The sequence below is a fragment of the Cucurbita moschata genome, unplaced genomic scaffold, assembly GCF_002738365.1.
Source record: "Cucurbita moschata cultivar Rifu unplaced genomic scaffold, Cmos_1.0 Cmo_Scf00013, whole genome shotgun sequence".
Classification (NCBI taxonomy): Eukaryota; Viridiplantae; Streptophyta; class Magnoliopsida; order Cucurbitales; family Cucurbitaceae; genus Cucurbita; species Cucurbita moschata.
This window is the reverse complement of record NW_019268529.1, coordinates 1,072,301-1,092,183: the sequence shown is the minus strand read 5'-3', so window position 1 is coordinate 1,092,183 and position 19,883 is coordinate 1,072,301. Positions and strand designations below refer to the sequence as shown.

The 19,883-nt window shown below is 39.5% G+C and overlaps 4 protein-coding genes across 7 annotated transcripts in view; 3 read left to right on the top strand and 1 right to left on the bottom strand.

The window, feature by feature from the left end:
- The first annotated feature begins 6,500 nt into the window (after window positions 1–6,500).
- On the top strand, window positions 6,501–8,259 carry LOC111451659 (probable GMP synthase [glutamine-hydrolyzing]). Of its 2 annotated transcripts, none has more exons than XM_023092152.1 (5): window positions 6,501–7,030; window positions 7,193–7,250; window positions 7,344–7,427; window positions 7,511–7,646; window positions 7,748–7,830. In XM_023092152.1, exons 1-5 carry the CDS (start codon window positions 6,601–6,603, stop codon window positions 7,778–7,780), a joined length of 741 nt encoding a protein of 246 aa, XP_022947920.1. In that variant the 5' UTR covers window positions 6,501–6,600; the 3' UTR covers window positions 7,781–7,830. The 2 variants fall into 2 exon arrangements, with proteins under 2 accessions (XP_022947920.1, XP_022947919.1); XM_023092151.1 differs by having other exon boundaries at window positions 6,508–7,030; window positions 7,732–8,259.
- Window positions 8,260–9,480: 1,221 nt separating this feature from the next.
- Window positions 9,481–11,405, bottom strand: LOC111451585 (aspartic proteinase NANA, chloroplast-like). The gene is made up of 2 exons (XM_023092056.1): window positions 10,693–11,405; window positions 9,481–10,581 (listed from the first exon to the last, which is right to left on the bottom strand). The coding sequence occupies exons 1-2, from the start codon at window positions 11,403–11,405 to the stop codon at window positions 9,720–9,722; spliced, it is 1,575 nt and encodes a 524-aa protein (XP_022947824.1). The 3' UTR covers window positions 9,481–9,719.
- Window positions 11,071–16,100, top strand: LOC111451660. Of its 2 annotated transcripts, XM_023092154.1 has the most exons (6): window positions 11,071–11,472; window positions 11,944–12,157; window positions 12,257–12,391; window positions 12,482–12,519; window positions 12,634–12,700; window positions 15,619–16,100. In XM_023092154.1, exons 2-6 carry the CDS (start codon window positions 11,969–11,971, stop codon window positions 15,973–15,975), a joined length of 786 nt encoding a protein of 261 aa, XP_022947922.1. In that variant the 5' UTR covers window positions 11,071–11,472; window positions 11,944–11,968; the 3' UTR covers window positions 15,976–16,100. The 2 variants fall into 2 exon arrangements, with proteins under 2 accessions (XP_022947922.1, XP_022947921.1); XM_023092153.1 differs by lacking the exon at window positions 11,071–11,472 and having other exon boundaries at window positions 11,844–12,157.
- Window positions 16,101–16,770: 670 nt separating this feature from the next.
- LOC111451833 (ABC transporter D family member 2, chloroplastic) overlaps window positions 16,771–19,883 on the top strand; it is a 6,973-nt gene continuing 3,860 nt past the window's right edge. For both annotated transcript variants that reach the window (XM_023092412.1, XM_023092413.1), the window contains exons 1-6: window positions 16,771–17,237; window positions 17,321–17,522; window positions 17,641–17,708; window positions 18,333–18,659; window positions 18,755–18,919; window positions 19,304–19,532. In XM_023092412.1, coding sequence (XP_022948180.1) covers window positions 16,932–17,237; window positions 17,321–17,522; window positions 17,641–17,708; window positions 18,333–18,659; window positions 18,755–18,919; window positions 19,304–19,532 — 1,297 coding nt within the window. In that variant the 5' untranslated portion in view covers window positions 16,771–16,931. The remainder of the gene's footprint in view (window positions 17,238–17,320; window positions 17,523–17,640; window positions 17,709–18,332; window positions 18,660–18,754; window positions 18,920–19,303; window positions 19,533–19,883) is intronic.

Below are 19,883 nucleotides of genomic sequence, written 5' to 3'. Positions count from 1 at the left end.
AATTGGAAGCACTCTCAGCAATAACAACCGTGTGTTACACACCCCGACAATGGTGTATAAGGTTCCAGATTTTGTGTCACGTGCTACCATAATAGTGCCATTCACAATTTCCACAAATTCTTCCCAAACTTTCCTGCATAATCCGTGATATCCGTTATCCGACTAACAAAAAGAGATCAAATTTTTCTTGAGACCATGAATATACCTGACATCATTTAATATTCACTGATTTTCTGCTCGAGTTTGTATGCTGGCATGCACCTTCCTTCAATCTCCAAGGTTTTATTGCCAGCAAGATACACCTTTTCGAAATGTCCTTATTTAAAATTTCGAAACAATTCCTTACTTGGAGACAGAATGAAATAATGCACCTGAATCCAAAATCCAGGATTCAACAGGGCTGTCCACACTAAGAATTAGAGCATCTTTAATATCTTCTACTGAATTTACATAATCATCATCATCTCCAGATTTGTGATTTTATTTGTTCTTTGGTTTTTCGTACATATTCGATAGCACCTTCAACAAATCTGACGTTGTCTTCTTCTATACATGTTGAACGCCACGTTTCTAAACAGTGTCAGTCGGATCAATGCTAAAATCTACCGATCCTTGAGCTTCCACTACTTCGTGGTCGTGGTATCCAGTTTCACCTTCAACAGGGGTTCATGGAGATCTTTCTAGTACAAATAATCTTCAATCTTCGCCTTTCAGAAATTGAAATCGTATCCATAAAACTTCTCAATTTCAATCTTTGAGCTTTTCATCTTCACAGATCGTAGTGATCTTGCCTAACTCTAATATTAGTTGTTAGGATTGCACAAAAACACACACTCGATCTATATGAACACTAAGAATAGGAGAGAGAAAAGGCAAGGAAAAATATTATATAGATGACTTCAAGAATATACCATAAAAGAATACAGAGAATGCACAAAGTACATCTTCAAATCACTACTTATATATAGTTCAGTTTACTATATATATATATATATATATAGTTCTATCAGATATAATCACCTACTATATATATAACTACTATCTACTATATATAATTTTACCAGATATAATCTTTTAACTATACATCATGTCTACTATATATGATCATTTACTTTATATGTCATTTACCGCATATAGTTTTACTATCTATAACCATTGAGTAATCTATAAATGAGCAACATGCTCCATAACCTAACGAGACAACCAACATTAAACATGGCACGAGAGTTACAAAATTAGTCTATTAACTCGATCAAAACACTTAATTAATAATTCTTGTATTATCGAAAAATAATTCATTAAAAAACATTACTGTAACAGCTCAAGTCCACCGCTAGCAGGTCGTTAGTTTCACGGTCTTAAAACGCGTCTATCATTTTTTTCTAATTTATTTATTTATTTGTTCCTCCTTTGGACCGCTGAGTATTACAAATCATTAGTTCTTGAAACAACTTTAGGTATTGTGTCCTCATATCAGTCTCTTATTCCGAAGTTGCTTCTTCGAACCGATGGTTAACTCAGTGCACTTTCACCATACTAATTTCTTTGTTTCGCAGGCCCTTCACACATCTTGCTAGGATCCTCGTGGGCATTCCTCGTAGCACAAGTCTACTTGTAGACAAGGGCTTAAAGTCAATCATGTGTGAGAGGTCGACAATGTACTTCTTGAGCATGGATACATGGAACACATTGTGAACAGTAGCGAGAGCTGGTGGCAAAACTAATTTGTATGCCACTGGTCCTATACATTCCAGGATTTCAAATAGACTCATAAAACGGGGGGCTTAACTTTCCCATCTTCCCAAATCTCAACACCCCTCTCATCGAGGCAACTTTGAGAAATACATGATTTCCTACCTCAAATTCGAGATCCTTCTTTCTAACGTATGCATAGCTCTTTTATCTGCTCTACGCAGTTTGAATTCTTACTATCATCTTCTGCACGGTCTCGCATGTCATTTGTACTAACTCATGCCGTAAAATTTTTTGGCTCTCCCCCTCTTGGAAAAATGCTAGGGATTGGCACCTCCTGTCATACAAAGCTTCAAAGGGTGTCATCTTAATTGTTGCCCGATAGCTATTGTTATATGCAAATTCAACTAGATGTAGGTGTTCGTAATAGGTGCCTGCAAAGTCTAAGGCACAAACCCTGAACATATCCTCTAAAATCTGGTTCAACCATTCTGTCTGCTCATCGATTTGAGGGGAAACGTTGTACTGAACCTCCAATGAGTAACCAGTGTGTTTTGGAAACTATTCCAAAATTTTTAGGTGAAGCGAGTATCTCGATATGACACTGTAGATAAAGGCATACTGACTCTCTCCTCTAGATATAATCAGGCCCACTTATCCACTGAATACGTCGCTTGATATGAAGTGCGCCGACTTCGTCAGTCTATTAATAACGATCCAAATGACAGTGAAGACTTTTCTCGAGCACTTTTACATGCAGATAGGTTAGATACCTGTTCACATACTCTACCGCATCCCTCTTCACAGCGGGACACCAGTAGCATGTTTTCAGATCTTGGTAAATTTTTGTGCTACTTAGATGTACCATAAATGATGAGTGGTGAGCTTCTGTCAACAACTCCTCCTTCAGTTCATCATCATTTGGGACGCATAGTCTGTCGTTCTATAGGATGTCATCATTGAGGTTGGTGAAAATTTGCCTGTTTGTGCATATCCCAATTGTTCATAAACCCTCTCCATGGTAGGGATCCTTATTTTGTGCTACTATGATACATGTCCTCAAAGTGGGTTGGATGGTCTACTGGGCTAATCACGTCGTCGCCCCTTTGACCACCACCGCAATTCTAGCCCTCTCCATGTCAGCTTGGATCTCAGCTTGCCTCGTTAATAGTGCCGACGTGTGGGTCGTCCTGCTTAATGCGTCGGCGACTACATTTGCTTTACCTAGGTGTAGAGATTGTCTACATCATAGTCTTTAACTAACTCCAACCACTTTCTCTACCTCATGTTGAGCTATTTCTGTGTGAATAAATACTTGAGGATCTTGTGGTTCGTGTAGGTTTGGATTTTCTCTACGTACAAGTAGTGTCTCTAAATCTTTACGGTGAAAACAACTGCTGCTAATTCTAGGTCGTGTGTTGGGTAATATTCTTTTTTCGGGAGGCATAAACGTCACTCTCTCATTTTGTATCAGTACGCAGCCCAGTCTTTTTTTTTGACACATTGTTGTAGACTACGAAGTTCCCAGTGCCTTCGGGCACAATAAGCACCGATGTTGTCACGAGTCTCTTTTTTAATTCTAGGAAACTTCTCTCACAAGCTCTATCCCATACAAAAAGCTGTCCATTTTGGTTTAGCTGAGTTAAGGCAATTGCGATCTTAGAAAATTTTTGTATAAAATGACAGTAATAGCCTGTTAGCCCCATAAAATTATGTACCTCGGTCGTAGTAGTCAGACGAGATCATTTATCACTGCCTCATATTTGGCTCGATCCACTACTATTCCTTCCTTTGTCACCACATGGCCTAAGAAGACGACTTCATGAAGCCAGAACTTACATTTCAAGAACTATGCAAATAGTCGGTTCGCTCTTAGTGTGGTCAGGTGGTTCTCGTGTTCTCTGCTGGGTCTAGAATATATCAAGATGTCATCAATGAATACTATGAAAAATGTGTCAATGAAGTTCATGAATTGCCTCTTCATCAAGTCCATGAATATAGCGGGGCCTTTTGTTAGTCCAAAAGACATTACTGTGAACTTGTAATGCCCCTAACGAATCCTAAAAGCTATCTTGGTTATATCTTTTTCCCTGATTCTCAACTGATGGTATCTTGAACGTTGGTCAAATTTTCATAACACAACCCCTGTAGTTGGTCAAATAGATCGTCTATTCGAGACAACAATTACTTGTTCTTCACGTGACTATTCAATTCCTGTAGTCTATGCATAGGCGCATAAACCCATCATTCTTCTTCATAAACAACACTCAATCGTATAAAGCCTTGGTTTAACAGTTCTTGCAATTGCTCTTTGAGTTCCAAGTTTTGCTAGAGTCATTCTATAAGGAGCTTTAGAGATTGACATTGTCCTAGACTCTAGCTCGATTCTAAAATTGACATCTCTTCTAGGTGATAGTCCTAATAGTTCTTCAGGAAAAAAAAAATTCTAGGATTTTGTTCATAATTGGGACCGTGGCTATGTCTCTGTTTGTGTATCTGACGTCCACCACACTAGCCAGCAATTCCCATGCTCCTTGGTTCATTAGTCTCTGCTTTCGCCTTCGCCGCAGATATTATCTTGGGTATACTTTGAGATTTTGTGCCCTTGAATATGAAATCGTCTTCCGATGGTGGCTGAAAAAGTACCTATCCTGCAGGCACTCAATGTAGGTATAGTTCTCTGTGAGCCAGTCCATCCCCAGGATAACATCGAAGTTAGTCACGACAATGATTATCAACATCACCTCAAACTGGCCTTCTACCACTATAATCGTTCCCTCACTAATTCTCTCATTGACCAGCATTATCATGGCAGTTGGAGTAGACATTCTCAGGCTATACTCTAAAGGCTCTATCTCTATTCGTGCTTGTCTAATGAACGTAGCGGATATAAAAGAGTGTGTTGATCTAGAATCGAACAAGGCAAATGCAAAATAGCCAATTATTGTACCTGTCAACATGTTTTTTTTGCATATGTGGCTCAGCGAGCTGTGGTGGCGTGAGCCATGCCTCGAGTCTGTATTTTTCTGCCTCGGTTCCCCTAGTTTGACCTTGAAGGTCGGTTGGCATATATTCTCAATCTCAGCTGGTGCCCGCTCTTTTCACGGTTGAAACACGCCCCTGTCCTAGCCAAACACTCCCCATCGTTTCCTAATGGTTAGAGGCAGCTGTCAGTTGAATTGTCTTCGTAGCGGTTGTTGCTGGTCAAACTATCTCCGTGTATTATGCCACAGGTCAAAGTTCCTCATAGGAGATTGCTTCTTAGATCTAAAGGAGTTTATGTCAAACCTTCTTTTGTTACTCAAGCCTTGTTCATTGTTGGGGCTCCTAATGTTTCGACGGTTGGCATTGTCGAGGAATATGGCTACCCTGACAGCTTCCGCATAATCAAGTGATACATGGGCCGACACTTTCCCCTGAATGTCCAAATTTAGGCCACTGATGACCCTCTTAATCTCAGCCTCCTCTGTGCCCACAATGTCTGGATCGAAAGGGGACAATCAAGCAAATCCGTGCTCATAGCCCTCCACTGTTCTTCCCCCTTGCTTCAATTATATAAACTCTTCGTGTCTCTAAAATCTAACAATCCTAGGGTAGTACTTTCGAAAGAAGGCTTCTCGAAACTATTCCCATGTCACCTGCTCTCCCACGTTCTCGAGGAACGAATAATTGACTCCTACTAGGAATGGGCTTGATTTCTTAGTATATAAGTTTCACAGTGGACATTTTTAATGTCAAAGCAGCTCATGTACTTGAAGACTAACTCAATGGCCTTCCAACCAAGACTTTTCTGACGTAAACTTATCCTGGTGTCCTCATCTCGATTGGTTCGCCAACACTGCATCCATAATGTTTGTTACTTGGTTGGTCAAAGTTGTCTACAACAAGTTTTGTAGCTCCTCTACAGACATCGTCACCATGTTGCGCAACAGTGGTGTCACTGTGTCTTGCGCCAGGACTTGGGTTGCCTCTATTTCAGGCATCTCCTGAGAGGGAACATCGTCCCTATGCCATACCACCAATCGTACGACACCGACTAACACCACCTCTAGTTCTTGGTGCCATTTCTGTCATATCATAAGATTTATTTACCACGTTTCTAAATATATCATCATGTATTCCATACTCTATGCTTAGCATTGAATCAGGCAAACAATTCAATTTACTAAAAAATCTCAATTATTCATGCTAAATTTACTTACGTGATTGCAAACACGTATAGTTGAGCTAGGTTTTAGGAAACTCCAGACACTTTATTTAAACCATCTACAGAACCCGTCAACCTATCAACTTAAAGCTCTAATACTAATCTGTAACCGCCCAAGCCCATTGCTAGCAGATATTATCTGTTTTAACCCGTTACGTATTGCCATCATCAGCTTCATAATTTTAAAGCATATCTATCATCTTTTTTTTAATCCTCCTTTAGACTGCGGGATATTATAATTACTTTCTAACATTGTCCACTTTAGTCGGTTACATATCATCGTCAATCTCACGATTTTAAAACATATCTAATAGAGAAAGGTTTTGACACTGTTGTAAGGAATATTTTGTCCCCCTCTCTATTCACGGTGAGATCTCGCATCTTACTAGATAAATTGGAAGAACAAGGCTTATGATTTAGTTCATTTTGTTTGTAACCAATGTGAATACAATAATTTACTTACTACTTGTTGTTACTCTGTCGAGTGAATTTATTGATTATTGGAAGTAGATAACGATAGAGAGCTGGAAATGGTAAAATTAATTAAAAAAATATAAATTAGGTTGTCATCCTCGTGGCTCTTCCAAATTTCCTTTATAAAATGCCTCTCTTTCCCTCTTCTTCTCTAACTCCCATTTCTTCCTCTCTCTCTCTCTTCCTCTTTCTCTTTCTCTCTCTTCCCCAAAACACAACCAAAAACGATGTGTCGTTCAGACCAAGCCTTGGAATCCACTTCCAATCGCCTCCTCCACCGCCGTAATTCCCTTAACAAACACCCTTCCCCCACCCCCAACCTCACCTCCACCTCTGACAGCATTCTCCTTCCGGTCGCCGCTAACGGCGGCTCTCTGTCTCGCCCCCGCCCTGCCTTGGATACGAAGAAATCCAAAAGCTTCAAGCTTGGGGGAAATGGGAATGTGGTTTCTGATAATGCTGCTGAAGTCGCGTCGCCGGGGAGCATCGCCGCCGTGAGAAGAGAACAGGTGGCGCTGCAGCAGGCGCAGAGGAAGATGAGAATTGCCCATTATGGACGGTCTAAATCCGCCCGGTTTGAGAAAATTGTTCCCTTTGATTCTAAAATTAAAGGCGTTGTTGAAGATAGAAGATGCAGCTTCATCACTCCCAACTCAGGTACCCTTCAATCTCCCCTGTTTCTTTATTTCTTTATTTATTTTTTAAATCTCCCCTGTTTTTTTATATTCATAAATTAAAATTTTCCTTGTCAGATCCCATTTATGTGGCCTAAATCTCCCCTGTTTTTTTATATTCATAAATTAAAATTTTCCTTGTCAGATCCCATTTATGTGGCCTATCATGACCAAGAATGGGGCGTCCCTGTTCATGATGACCAGTGAGCTTCTCTCTCTCTCTCTCTCTCTCTCTCTCCTTCCCTGTTTCTCTCTCCTCCATTGTTTTAATCACTGAAGCTTAAATGTGAAAACAGAGCACTGTTTGAACTGCTGGTTCTGAGTGTGGCCCAAGTGGGTTCGGATTGGACTTCAATTTTGAAGAAACGACAAGATTTCAGGTGCAAAAACAACCTTAATCGATCCGTTTAAGATTGTGGGTTGGTCTGTAATTCACTGATTTAGAGTTTTCATCTTCGCCCAGAAATGCATTTTCAGATTTCGATGCAGAAGTGGTGGCGAATTTTTCCGACAGACAGATGGTTTCAATCAGCTCAGAGTATGGAATGGACATAAACAGAGTCCGAGGAGTGGTCGACAACGCAATCCGGATCCTGGAGGTAGTTAAATGAATAATTAATATGTTCTTCCTTTTCCAAACATGAATGAATTAATTAATTAGTGGGTGATTTGTTTAATTTTTAGATTAAGAAGGAATTTGGGTCACTGGAGAAATACATTTGGGGGTTTATGAACAACAACCCATTCTCACCGCACTACAAATCCGGCCACAAAATCCCGGTCAAGACATCAAAATCAGACACCATAAGCAAAGACATGATCCGGCGAGGATTCCGGTCTGTCGGTCCGACCGTGGTCCATTCCTTCATGCAAGCCGCCGGTCTGACCAACGACCATCTCACCACCTGCCACAGGCACCTGCACTGCACATTAATCGCCGCCGGCCGCCGCGCTCCACCGGCGGAAGTGGAGGAGACGGCGACAGGTGCGGCAGGCTCGGAAGCTGTGTAGAACTGGGTGGTTGATAATTAACTATATAACTGTTTTTATTTTATGTTTTTTGTGTGAAAATGTTTGTATGAATAGAAAAGAAAGAGAAAAATGATTTGAGGTTTTAAAGTGAAGTGAGAATGTCGTGTGTTGTTGGTCACTTTGCTTTTGTAAATTCCCATCTCATCCATCCTAATTTCAAATTGTATTATTTTTAGTCTTATTTAGCATTTTATATTCTCGATTAAGTTATCAGATATTCAAATCTGAATAGAATTAGCGGTCGTAGTTAAAAGAATATGAAAAGAACTACCCTACCTATGACTTAGAGTTGAAATCTGAATAGAATTAGCGGTCGTAGTTAAAAGAATATGAAAAGAACTATCCTACCTATGACTTAGAGTTGGCCATCGTAGTGTTTGCACTAAAAATTTGGTGACACTATCTATATAGAGAGAAAATTCAAATTTTTACAAATACGAGAGTTTAAAATATTTCTTCACCCAGAAAGAGTTGAACTGAGACAAAGAAGATGATTAGAACTGGTGAAGAACTACGAAAGAAGATGATTAGAACTGGTGAAGAACTACGACGTAGATATCCAGTACCGCTACAAGTAGACAGAAAAGCTACGCCGATGTAAGACGTAGAAACTTAGAGTTTGAGATTGGGAACCTAGTATTCCTATAGGTGGCACCCACGAAATGTGTCTTGAGATTCGAACGTAAGGAAAAGTTTAGTCTTAGATTCATCGGACATTTCGAGATTCTCGAGCGAATTGGTCCCGTAGCGTATGATGTATGATGATGCTAACAGCGTATGAATTATGTATGATGATGCTATGGTTGTGTACTCACTCAATTTTGATCCAGGATTATGTTAGGACTAGGTGACTAGTCACTAAATTTAGACCTAACCTTTCCTCCATGAGCCTAACAGTGTTAGACTGCTAGATGTGTGAACATGTCAACAACTTCGTGGGGAATAGGAGTTTCTAATCAAAACCAAGAGACCTCAAAACCAATCTAGCTATTTTGCATGGAGAACGAGAGACCCACGTCTACAACCCATTAGCTACATGAGATAAGAGAGGGGTCCCGCCCCCCATGAAGGGGACTATTGTGGACTTGAGAGGTTTCAACTCACCCTTAGGTAAGATGTCATATAGTCTCATAGAGCCATGCATAAGGTAGCATCTCGTAGAGGGACATTAGTCATTCGATATAAGGAACTCTCAGGTATTTAAATGAAAGGACGGAGAACCAAAATAGATTAAAGGCGGGTTTGGAGCCATCAAAAAATGTATTATTCGTTAGCATATATACACATAAACTTTATTAAAATTTTGAACTTTAATTTTTTATCAATGACATGTAATAGTTTATAATACATTAAAAATATATAATTGCAGTACCAAAATAATATGATTGGCATTAATGAATAATTATAACACTATGAATGTGAATAAAGGAAGATGTACATATATATATATTTTTTCATTGTAAACCAATATACATTTGTGTTTTGTTTAAAAATAAAAACGCAATAATCCCCCTCTCTCCATGTTTGTTGAAATTGAATCATTTAAAAAATAAAAAAATAAAAAAAAAAGAATAATGTTACATTATATATGAGTATAATTAATAAGAAGGAAGTAATAAATGAAAGAAAATGGAGAAGTTCTAGGCGCAGTCGGAGGGAGCAAAAGTGACGGATCCCTTGAGTAAATCAAATTGCCAAAGGTAAGTTTGCTGAATAATATTCCCTAAGATATTGATTGACGGAAAGGGCAGAGAAGTTATGGCAATACAGCTACATTGGTATGACGCCGAAACGATGTAGCTCCTATCCGGCGGTTCGAACACCGCCCCGCCTTCGAAATGGAATCCAAGCTTCGGCAACATACCAAAATTCCACTGCGTGTCATTGAAGCAAAGTTTGAAGTTCTTCTCCCTTTCACCCTTTACATCCCTTTCCATTCTTCCGAATTTTTCGATCTTGGGAGCCATCGCTTCTATCACCGCATCGTGAGCCGGCGCCGTCAGCATCGTCAGGCTGGTGCCGGTGTCCAAGATGGTGCCGCAACCGGACTTGATGTTCCAGACGTGAGGGGGGATGTTCAGGATCTGTCCGTCCACGGAGATTCCGGCCAGTTGGACGCCGTAGTAGCAGCTGTATCGGCCGCCGGTGATGAGTCTAGTGGTGGCGGGGGGGCCGATGGGAGAGGATGTGGAGGCGGCGAAGGTCTTGGGGGAGGGGGTGCCGAAGACGAAGTAGCTAATGGCGGTTATATTGCGGAGGTGGTCGGCGAGGCAGTAGGAGAAGCCGCCGCCGACGTTGTTTTCGGCCGCTTTGTAAACGAAGGAGTAGATGCTAGAGCCTAGGCCAATGAGGCCATCGGCTCCGTCCAAGAACTGGCTGTCAGTTATTTCTTCGGTGCAGCCGTATAGAATGTCCTTCAGTTGCTTTTCTTTTCCGTTTGTTAGTCTTACCGTTACCGTCTCGGTTGCGAATATTCCCATCGCGCGGTCCCCACTTAAGTAGCTGTTATTTTTTTTTTAAACAAACCAACCAACATCCATTTATTGTTATAATGGTCCCCACCAAAATTTTATTTAAAAAAATAATAATAATAATATTAATTACTATTAATACCTGTAGGTATAGGAACAAGGGGAGTTAGGGGTTGGACAATCGGGTTGGCCGCCGAGCTCAGAGAAATCCTGGATACACTGCTTGGAGGAACAAGGAATTGGGGAGAAAGAAGATGACTGATTCGCATAAAGCGCGTAAATGAATCTCTCTCTCATTCTGTTACGCATTTTATGGATCGGAGAGGGGTTGCTGCAATCTCCCCTGCACCGCCGGTATCTGCATCTCGTCCACAATAGGTCACTTCCGGTATCTGCAATCATCGTGAACTTCTGCGGCGGCGTTCCCAATTTCAATTGCACGAAAAACTCACTGCTACCGAAATCAGCGCCGGGGTATGTTTTCAATGCTATTGGAGTCTGCGACTGTGGAGGAAGGTTCGAACTCGACGCCTCCTTCTTCTCCTTCTCCTCCGCATTCTCCACAACTTTGGTCCAATTCATGTGGACGGAGATGGCTCGGAGGCGAGATTGATCGTGATATCGAATATCCTTGATGCGATCCTCCATCTTATCCACCTTAATTTCATCATGAAGCCTCTTAACCACTTCCGGATGGTGGCGGTGTATCAGATCCAGCCTCACGAATTCTTTTTCTTCATTATTGGCATCGCTTTCTTGTTTCGGATTATTGGCATTGCTTTGATCGGCGACTGCGACGGTGAGAGGAGAGAAGAAGACGAAGAAAAGGATTAAAAGATGAGAAATCGGCGACATTGCTCATTTCCTGTCAGAGAAAACAGATGAAGCAAGGAGGAAGATGAGAATGGCGGACTTAAAAGGAGGAAGAACATCTATAAACCCTAACCGTAAAACGATAAATTTAGAATCACTTTCTTTTTCTTTTTCTTTTTTTCGATTTTATGGGTATCATTTTTTTACGTGTTCTTCTGTTTTGTCTATTAATATACAGAAAGAAAAGATAATTTAATATTTAAATTATTTTATTTTAAAATATATTTTTATTAGAAACTAAAAAGGAGATTTTAATAATTTACAAAATTTTATGCAATAAAATAAAATTGGAATTATATTTATATTCTTTTTCAGATTTACAAAACAATTATTTAATTAATAAAATAATTTAAATATTAAATTTAAAAATATATATGAAAACTACGTTAAAAGAAAGAAAGGTATGAACTAAAAAGATGATAAGGGAGTTGGAGAGTGGTGGTTAAGAAGGAAGTGGGTGGAAACAGATTAACTATGGCCGCTGCCCTCTGAGCTTAACCTTCAATCTTCTTCCCCTCACCTTTCTTCTTGCCGTTGCAAACGGAATGTCACTGCCATGGTGGACCTCCGCCACTGCCCTTCCCTTTCCCCCTCATACTCGGCTGATTAATCACCATTGCAATCGCCTCCTCCACTCTTACATTCGTCTCGCAAAATCAAGCTCTTCTCCTTCGAAATCCACCGCTCCTAGAGCTCAATTGCTTGACGAATTCATTCAACTCAGCCACAACAAGGTAATCGTGCCTTCTTCTCACTCTGTATCGATAATTTCGTCTCTTTCATGTTCTTAATGGATGAATTTTGTCTTCAATTTGGCTTAATTTGTTTTCTAGGTCTTAGTTGCCGCCGGCGTGTCCGCTGCGATTGGGCAACTCGCGAAGCCTTTCACTTCTGTTCTTTTTTATGGCAGAGAGTTCAACTTTAGAACTGCTTTTGGAGCTGGAGGCTTCCCTTCTACTCACTCCTCTGTTAGTAGCCTCTATTTGCTTTGTATGTTCTGAATTCTTTCGTTAATATAATCACCACCGTCGCTGCTGTTGTTATGCCATGTGTTTCAGGCGGTGGTCGCCGCTGCCACTATTATCGGCGTTGAGAGGTAATCCGCTACTCAATATGCGTTTCTTTGTTGATTGGCTTTCGTTTCTAAGAAGTTATTTTCCTGTTTTTTCAGAATAACTTTTCATGACATTACTTAAGAATATAATCGCAGGGGTCTTGCAGATTCAATTTTTGGCATAACTGTAATTTACGCGTCCCTTATTATGTATGATGCTCAGGCAAGTACGAAGGCTCTTCTTCTTCTTTCTTGTTTAGCGCACGTTCTACTTGTTAATAATCTTCCCGTCTCTTTTCCTGCCATTCTTCTGCGGATTAATGGTGATTTTTTCCCCATTTTCTGTTGTGCTCTGCTAAGTAAATTAATATGAACTTCTATGGATGAGGAACACCGATGGAAAGAGAAACTGATCTCATAATTCTACCATGTGGACTCTGATATCTTCTTTATGCTCTGTATCTTCGAATTTATCTGGCGGACATCCAATGACCAATTTTATTGGGTGAATAATGGATATAGATCCTAAAAAAAGCAATACTAATGAGAAGTGTGAGGAATCGAACGGAGTAAAGCGGGTCAATACCCTGTAGTGAAATTTTCATTCTTAGAGTTCAAATAAGCGAAGTGGGGAATTCGAACCTCTTAACCTCTTGGTCGAGGGCACATCTTTTTAGCAGTTATGCTATGCTCAGTTTGACAATAGCCTTATGTACATCATAAATTCAATTGAGAATCCTAGAGTAGGCTAAACTTCTTTTGATATCTTTATGAGCAATAGCTAAATTAGTTTTAAATAGCACTGTTGTTATACTGTGAAAGTGTCTATGAATAGCACTGTTGTTATAATGTGAAAGTGTCTTATTTTCCTGTTGGCTTGTTTTAGTCTTCTTCAATTCTATGTTTCATGTTGCAGTCTCAGTCATGTTGTTTCGGATATCATGCTAATCAATTATAGCTATATTACATGTTCAGTCGAAGGCAAAACTCAATTATTGAATAAGGTAGGTGAATGATCATAATTGTTAACCGATATTTAATATAAGCGAATATAAAATTCTCAGCTTGGAGTTTGACCCCATTGCAAGAGTATTTGATCTGCACTAACAATTATGGTGTATTATGATTGTAACGGTCCAAACCCACCACTACCAGATATTGTCTTCTTTGGGCTTTCCCTTTCGGGCTTCCCCTCAAGGATTTAAAACGCGTCTGCTAGGGAAAGGTTTCCACACCCTTATAAAGGGTGGTTTGTTCTCCTCTCCAACTAATGTGGGACATCACAATCCACCCCCCTTCGGGCCAGCGTCCTCGCTGGCGCTTTTTCCTTCCTCCAATCGATGTGGGACCACCCCCAATCCACCCCCTTTGGGGCCCAGCATCCTTACTGGTACAGTGTCAGCCTTCTCGTTGTTCCCCGAAGCGGGGTAGACACGAGGCGGTGTGCCAGTAAGGACGCTGGGCCCCAAAAGGGGGTGGATTTGGGGGCGGTCCCACATCGATTGGAGGAAGAAAAGAGTGCCAGCGAGGACGTTGGGCCCCGAAGGGGGGTGGATTGTGATGTCCCACATTGGTTGGAGAGGAGAACAAACCACCATTTATAAGGGTGTGGAAACCTTCCCCTAGCGGACGCGTTTTAAAGCCTTGAGAGCAAGCCCGAAAGGGAAAGCCCAAAAAGAACAATATCTGCTAGCGGTGGATCTAGGTCGTTACAATGATAATTTTATCCTTCCTGGACTTTTGCTCTGATCATTGATGCGCACAAGGTTCTTTCCGGTGATATCTGAGAATGGGAAGTTGCAGTCTCGAAGGAAGTGAATTAGTGGTTTGGTCGCTGGAAATGATAAGTATGTTTATGTCTGGATGTATGTGTATATATGTATTCATGCAATACATAACAGTTAGCAAGTGTAGAGTTTAGACTCAGTAACCTCAATTCTACTGTTTATCAGATAATTGATGAGGTTCTAACAGACAGGCTTAAATGGTTCTTCCCTCTGTCAAATCTACTTCTGTTGGCTGTGGCAAATCATAGACCTCATCTGAATGGCAAAAAAACTGGTCGATGATTCCTAAAGAAGAAACAAAAGGGGGTGATTTTTGAATTGAATCTTGAGAAAATTTATGATAAACCTGATTGGCATTCCCTTGATTGTCATCCTTCAAGTCGGAGGCTTTAGGAAAAGGAGGAGAAAGTGGTTATTGGCTATGAGTTGAGCACCAGCTTCTTGATCATTGTTAATCAGACCACCCGGAGTTTGTAAGCTTCTAGAGATCTTTGTCAAGAGTTCCCTTTTTCTGTTTTCTTTTAGTATTTGTAGCAGTCTAGAGGTGTAACCGCCCAAACCACTTGCAGATATTGTCTTTTTTGGGCTTTCTTTTCTAGGCTTATCCTCAAGACTTTAAAACGTGTTTACTAAATAGAGGTTTTCACACACTTATAAGAAATCCTTCGTTCTCCTCTCCAACTAACGTGGGATCTCACAACCCACCCTTTTTTAGGGTCCAGCGTCCTCGCTGGCACACTACCCGGTGTCTAGCTCTAACATCATCTGTACCCGTCCAAGCCCACCACTAGCAGATATTGTCCTCTTTGGACTTTCCATTCTGGACTTCCCTCAAGGCTTTAAAACGTGTATACTAAGAAGAGGTTTCCACACCCTTATAAAAAATGTTTCGTTCACCTTTCCAACTAATGTGGGATCTCACAAGAGGTTTGGAGGTTGGTAGGGTGGAAGTCCCTCGGGTGGCACGAGCTCCCACTCTATCAGTCATTTACGGTGTACTTAAGATCTTTAAACTTTTCGGCCTTCAGCATAAATATTAACTTGCTCAAGTAAAATGTGGTCGGAATTGATTATTTCTCTAGGAGGCAGTGAAAATACTTATGTGGGAAGCTTGCCTGTGATCTTGGGCTGCTTCTTCATGGAAACCAAGATGTTGTAAGCCTTCTGCGATACTGTGATTGAAGAATTTTGCGAATGGGAAACCTATCTCTTTGAGGCTCACTTGACGGCCCTTTCTAGACTCCCTATATACATTCCTTCCTTTTTTAGAATCTCCTGTAGTATTAAAAACACTATAACCTGCTCTTTTTGGTATCAGTAAGAGTAATCAACAACAAAATTTCTTATTTTGCAGGGAGTCAGAAGAGAAGTTGGAAAACATGCTAAAGCAATCAACACACTATTGCAAACAAAGACACCTGTGAATTCATCCTTTTCCTACAAAGATCAGGATCGTCGAGTCAACTCGCAACTGGAGAGCAGCAGTCCCCTGTTATCTGAGGAAGGAACCAGGGCCTTGACGGTACTGAGTCCATTTAAGGAGGAGGATATCGCATCGTCGAGCTCGGAAACTGATGTGGAAGAAGGGTCAAGAAGGGAGGGCAGTGAATGGAAGTCATTCAAAGAATCAATAGGCCACACTGAGATTGAAGTTGCAGCTGGAGCTTTGTTGGGTTTCACGGTTAGTCTGATAACTAACACATTATTGTGATTTATAATATTGATCTCACAAATCAACTGTATCTATACAAAGTCCCATTTTCTGTGTCAAAGCTAAACTCGAATACGATAATTTAATGAGAAATTTATTATGTAGAGCCACGACACGAGACTCGACTAGTGGACTAAATTTATGTAAAACCACGACATAAGATTTTTCTGGGTAAAAGTGTTAATACTATTTTGTATGTATTTTTTTAAATATAGTACAAAATTGGAGTGTATTGTTGAGTTTAAGGGTATTTTTGAAACAAAATACAATGATTCTCATCGGAAATTAATAAATTAATCGTAACAATATTTTTAAATTTTTTTTTTAATTTAAGGGTATTGATGAAATTTTTTAATAAAAATTTAATAAAATATAAAGTTTGAAGTTATTTTTATTTAGTTTTTCTTTTTTTAATTTTGGACAAAGACTATTTTATTCCTAAAAGAAAGTTGAGTAAATTTATTAAACAATGATTAAATTAGAATTTTAAAATAACAAAAAATTAAAAAAATCATACCGAATAAATTTATAATTTAATTCAACATGTAATAATAGTAATAATAATAATAATAAAATACCCATAAATTTTGGAAATAAGTTAGAAAAAATGAATTTAATCTGAAAAAAAGAACTTTTTAAAAAAAATTATAGGATTAAATCTGTAATTTAGCAGAAAATATAATCATAATAAAATAATAACCAGAAAATTTTGGAATAAACTGTCGCAGATTTTTGAAACGCTGAATTTAGCGTTTAATAAAATCAATAATTTGTTGTAGCCGTGGCGTTGTTATGATCTCAAACTCCAAAGATAAACCATTATCTGTTTCAGTTGTCGTTCTGCAATGGACCACGACGGGCCTCTCCAATTTCTTCAGCTTCTGCTCTCAATCTTCCTTTATTCAACCAATTAATGTAATAGCCGAAGACATTTTCGTCTTCGATTCAAAGAAAAGATGATACTACGCTCAGAAGCGTCCTCTGTTTTCACGATTTCCTCCACGGTTACCGATAATCAGACGTATAAGTATCACCGGCGGAAACTTCAGCTTCGTGATTATGGCGGAGTTAGTTTTCATGTTCGATTCTGTAAACTTTTAACTCCAACGGCCGCTGTCATGGCCGTTTCCAGCGGCGGAACTCTCGCTTGTAGGAAATCTAGGAGTCGTTTCATGAACGTTAGGTCTTCTGCTACTGCCTCTGACTTGTCCTCCTCCATTCAGCCGCCGGATGTTCCAACGCCAGGTTCAGGTCCAGATAAGGTCAGTCTGTTCTTGTGTTGTTTAATTTCTTTCTGCTGATTGCTTGTGGAGAATGACTTTGAGCGTGATTCTGGATGGTGAAGAATGAGGAAGCTCAGAGGCCTGGACCTGATCCGAAAATTCTGCTGAAGAGGTTTTGGAAAGTTGCTGCTCCTTATTGGTTCTCGGATGACAAAGTGCAAGCTCGATGGCAACTGGCTGCTGTCTTCGCTCTGACCTTGGGCACCACCGGCATCAGCGTTGGCTTCAATTTCCTCGGCCGCGACTTCTACAACGCTCTTGCTAGTAATTCTTCAGTTCATTTTCCTTCTTACAATCGACAGTATACAAATGCTTGTTCCATTAATTAACCTCGTTATTTTCATATTCACATTTTCGCCTCCGTAACGGGTATCTCGAACAGACAAGGACCAAGAACAGTTCACTAAGCAACTCCTGTACTACCTTGGTGCCTTTGCTGGAGGTATTCCGGTGAGCACACTGGCCTCCTCCCCCCACTTTCGCTTAGGTACTGTTCTACTAGTCTACTCTGTTTTACCACATTTAAAAACAAAGGAATAGGATGCTATTAGTCTCTACACTTTTGATCTTCTAGCGTCTTGGATGGGTGTTAGTGTTGACAAAGGTTTTGTTATGTGGAGGAAGAGATTGTATTCTATTTTGGAGAGTTCTTATATCGCCATACATGTACCAAATATTAAATTATGAATCTACGGGAAGGAGTACAGACCAATTACTCCTTACCTAAGCTCACTTTGGCAAAAGTAGTTTAATTATTCACACATTGACTCTATTTCAGTAAGAAGTTTATGCATCAAAGACTCAGTCCTTATATATCTACACACACGCCCCTAAATGTTTCTATAGCCTAGTGAGAGTAGAGCATTTCGTCCAATGCTTTTAATGTTGTCTTCAGAATAAAAATGTTGGCTTCATTTATCAGTAAGAAACATTTCGAAACAGAAAAGGACAGCACTTGAATTTTCATCAGTATATACCGTTTAACGTATAATTTATTTACGTAACTCTTCTCATGGGTAATTTAACTATAAACATCTCATCTGTGTTACCTGACTTGAATTCACTGCTTTACAGGTTTTTGTATTGAGAGATTATGCAAAGGACATGCTTTCCCTTAGATGGAGGTCATGGATGACAAAACATTACATGGAACGTTATTTAAAGAACCAGTCTTTCTATAAAATTCAGTCCCAATCCATTATTGATAATCCGGACCAGCGGATTGTTGACGATCTCAGTTCTTTCACAGGGACAGCTCTGTCATTCTCTTTGGCACTTTTCAATTCTACTGTGGATTTGATTTCATTTAGTAATATCTTGTATGGTATCTATCCACCATTGTTTGTCATTCTTCTTTTGTATTCGATTGGAGGAACGGCAATTAGTGTTTTCCTTGGAAAGGTGAACTTCCTTGGCTGATTTTGTAATGATTTTTTCTTTTCCTGGAAACTTTATCTAGCCAGACTCTTTTTAGCTTTAACGTCCATTTATTGCAGGGTTTGGTTAATCTAAACTTCTTGCAAGAAAAGAAAGAAGCAGATTTTCGCTATGGACTTGTTCGCATTCGTGAAAATGCTGAATCAATTGCTTTTTATGGTGGTGAAGAGAATGAGATGCAGCTTATTCTGCAGCGTTTCAGAAGTGCTGTTGAGAATTTGACTGTAAGTATTTTAATAGCTGGATATGTCTATATCTCAAAGTGCTGTTTCATGTCGAGCGATTATTTCAATTTCTAATATAAGTTTCCTAATATCTTACTATTACCTTGTCAGAATAAAAAATACGAGTACGTCTATGGTATTATCTGAACTCAGGGTTACACGTAAATTTGTATTACATTGGATCTCAATGTTCACGTCCTACACAACTTTAGATATTTCAAGCTTTGGGCTTTTAATTTTGATACAAGATAATCTATGTCAAAGCTCAACATCCATTTTGTAGTAGTTAGTATTCTAATGTTGGATATTTTTTGTCGTAACCATAGTTGTGCTTCTTCACCTCTGTGGGTTCTTACCGTATTCTTTCAATATGCTGCATTACAGAAATTATTAATAGCATCCAGAAATCTTGAGTTCTTTACCAATGGTTACCGCTACCTCATTCAAATTCTTCCGGCTGCAGTTGTTGCCCCAATGTACTTTTCTGGGAAAATCGAGTTTGGTGTTATTAATCAATCAGTATCTGCTTTTAATCACATCTTTGGGGATTTTTCCATCATTGTATTCCAGTTTCAGGCCATCAGTGCTTTTTCAGCAATTATTGATCGCTTAGGTATTGTCCTCTTTCCTTTATTTCTTGCATGGATATATTCCTTCCCGATGAAAGATTCTGAAAGGGGAAGCAGTCTGGACAACATAGTAGCATACATGCATGAGGACTAGATATAGATCTACTTGGAATCTAAGAGAAGGATATTCCTGTGTGATTCAAGTAAAATTCGAAAGTATATAGAGTACATTTTTGTGAATGCATCTATCCATCTTTGTTTTAGGTCATGTCAAAATTACTTTAGCCTTTTTTCACCATTTCAGTATTATTTCACTCGTATGGTGTTATATACTTTTTTTTTTTTTTTTTTTTTTTTTTTTTTTTTTTTTTTTTTTTTTTTTTTTTTTTTTTTTT

Bases quoted from the DNA above. Each gene is read 5' to 3' on its own strand.
- LOC111451659 (XM_023092151.1), top strand. From the start codon at position 6,601: ATGTGTCGTTCAGACCAAGCCTTGGAATCCACTTCCAATCGCCTCCTC. The intron at 7,428-7,510 runs GTGCAAAAACAA...ATCTTCGCCCAG, and splicing joins AAGAAACGACAAGATTTCAG to AAATGCATTTTCAGATTTCG. The intron at 7,647-7,731 runs GTAGTTAAATGA...TTTAATTTTTAG, and splicing joins ACGCAATCCGGATCCTGGAG to ATTAAGAAGGAATTTGGGTC.
- LOC111451585 (XM_023092056.1), bottom strand. From the start codon at position 11,405: ATGTCGCCGATTTCTCATCTTTTAATCCTTTTCTTCGTCTTCTTCTCT. The intron at 10,582-10,692 runs GTATTAATAGTA...AAAAAATAACAG, and splicing joins CCTTGTTCCTATACCTACAG to CTACTTAAGTGGGGACCGCG.
- LOC111451660 (XM_023092154.1), top strand. From the start codon at position 11,969: ATGTCACTGCCATGGTGGACCTCCGCCACTGCCCTTCCCTTTCCCCCT. The intron at 12,392-12,481 runs GTTAGTAGCCTC...CATGTGTTTCAG, and splicing joins TCCCTTCTACTCACTCCTCT to GCGGTGGTCGCCGCTGCCAC. The intron at 12,701-15,618 runs GCAAGTACGAAG...CTTATTTTGCAG, and splicing joins TTATTATGTATGATGCTCAG to GGAGTCAGAAGAGAAGTTGG.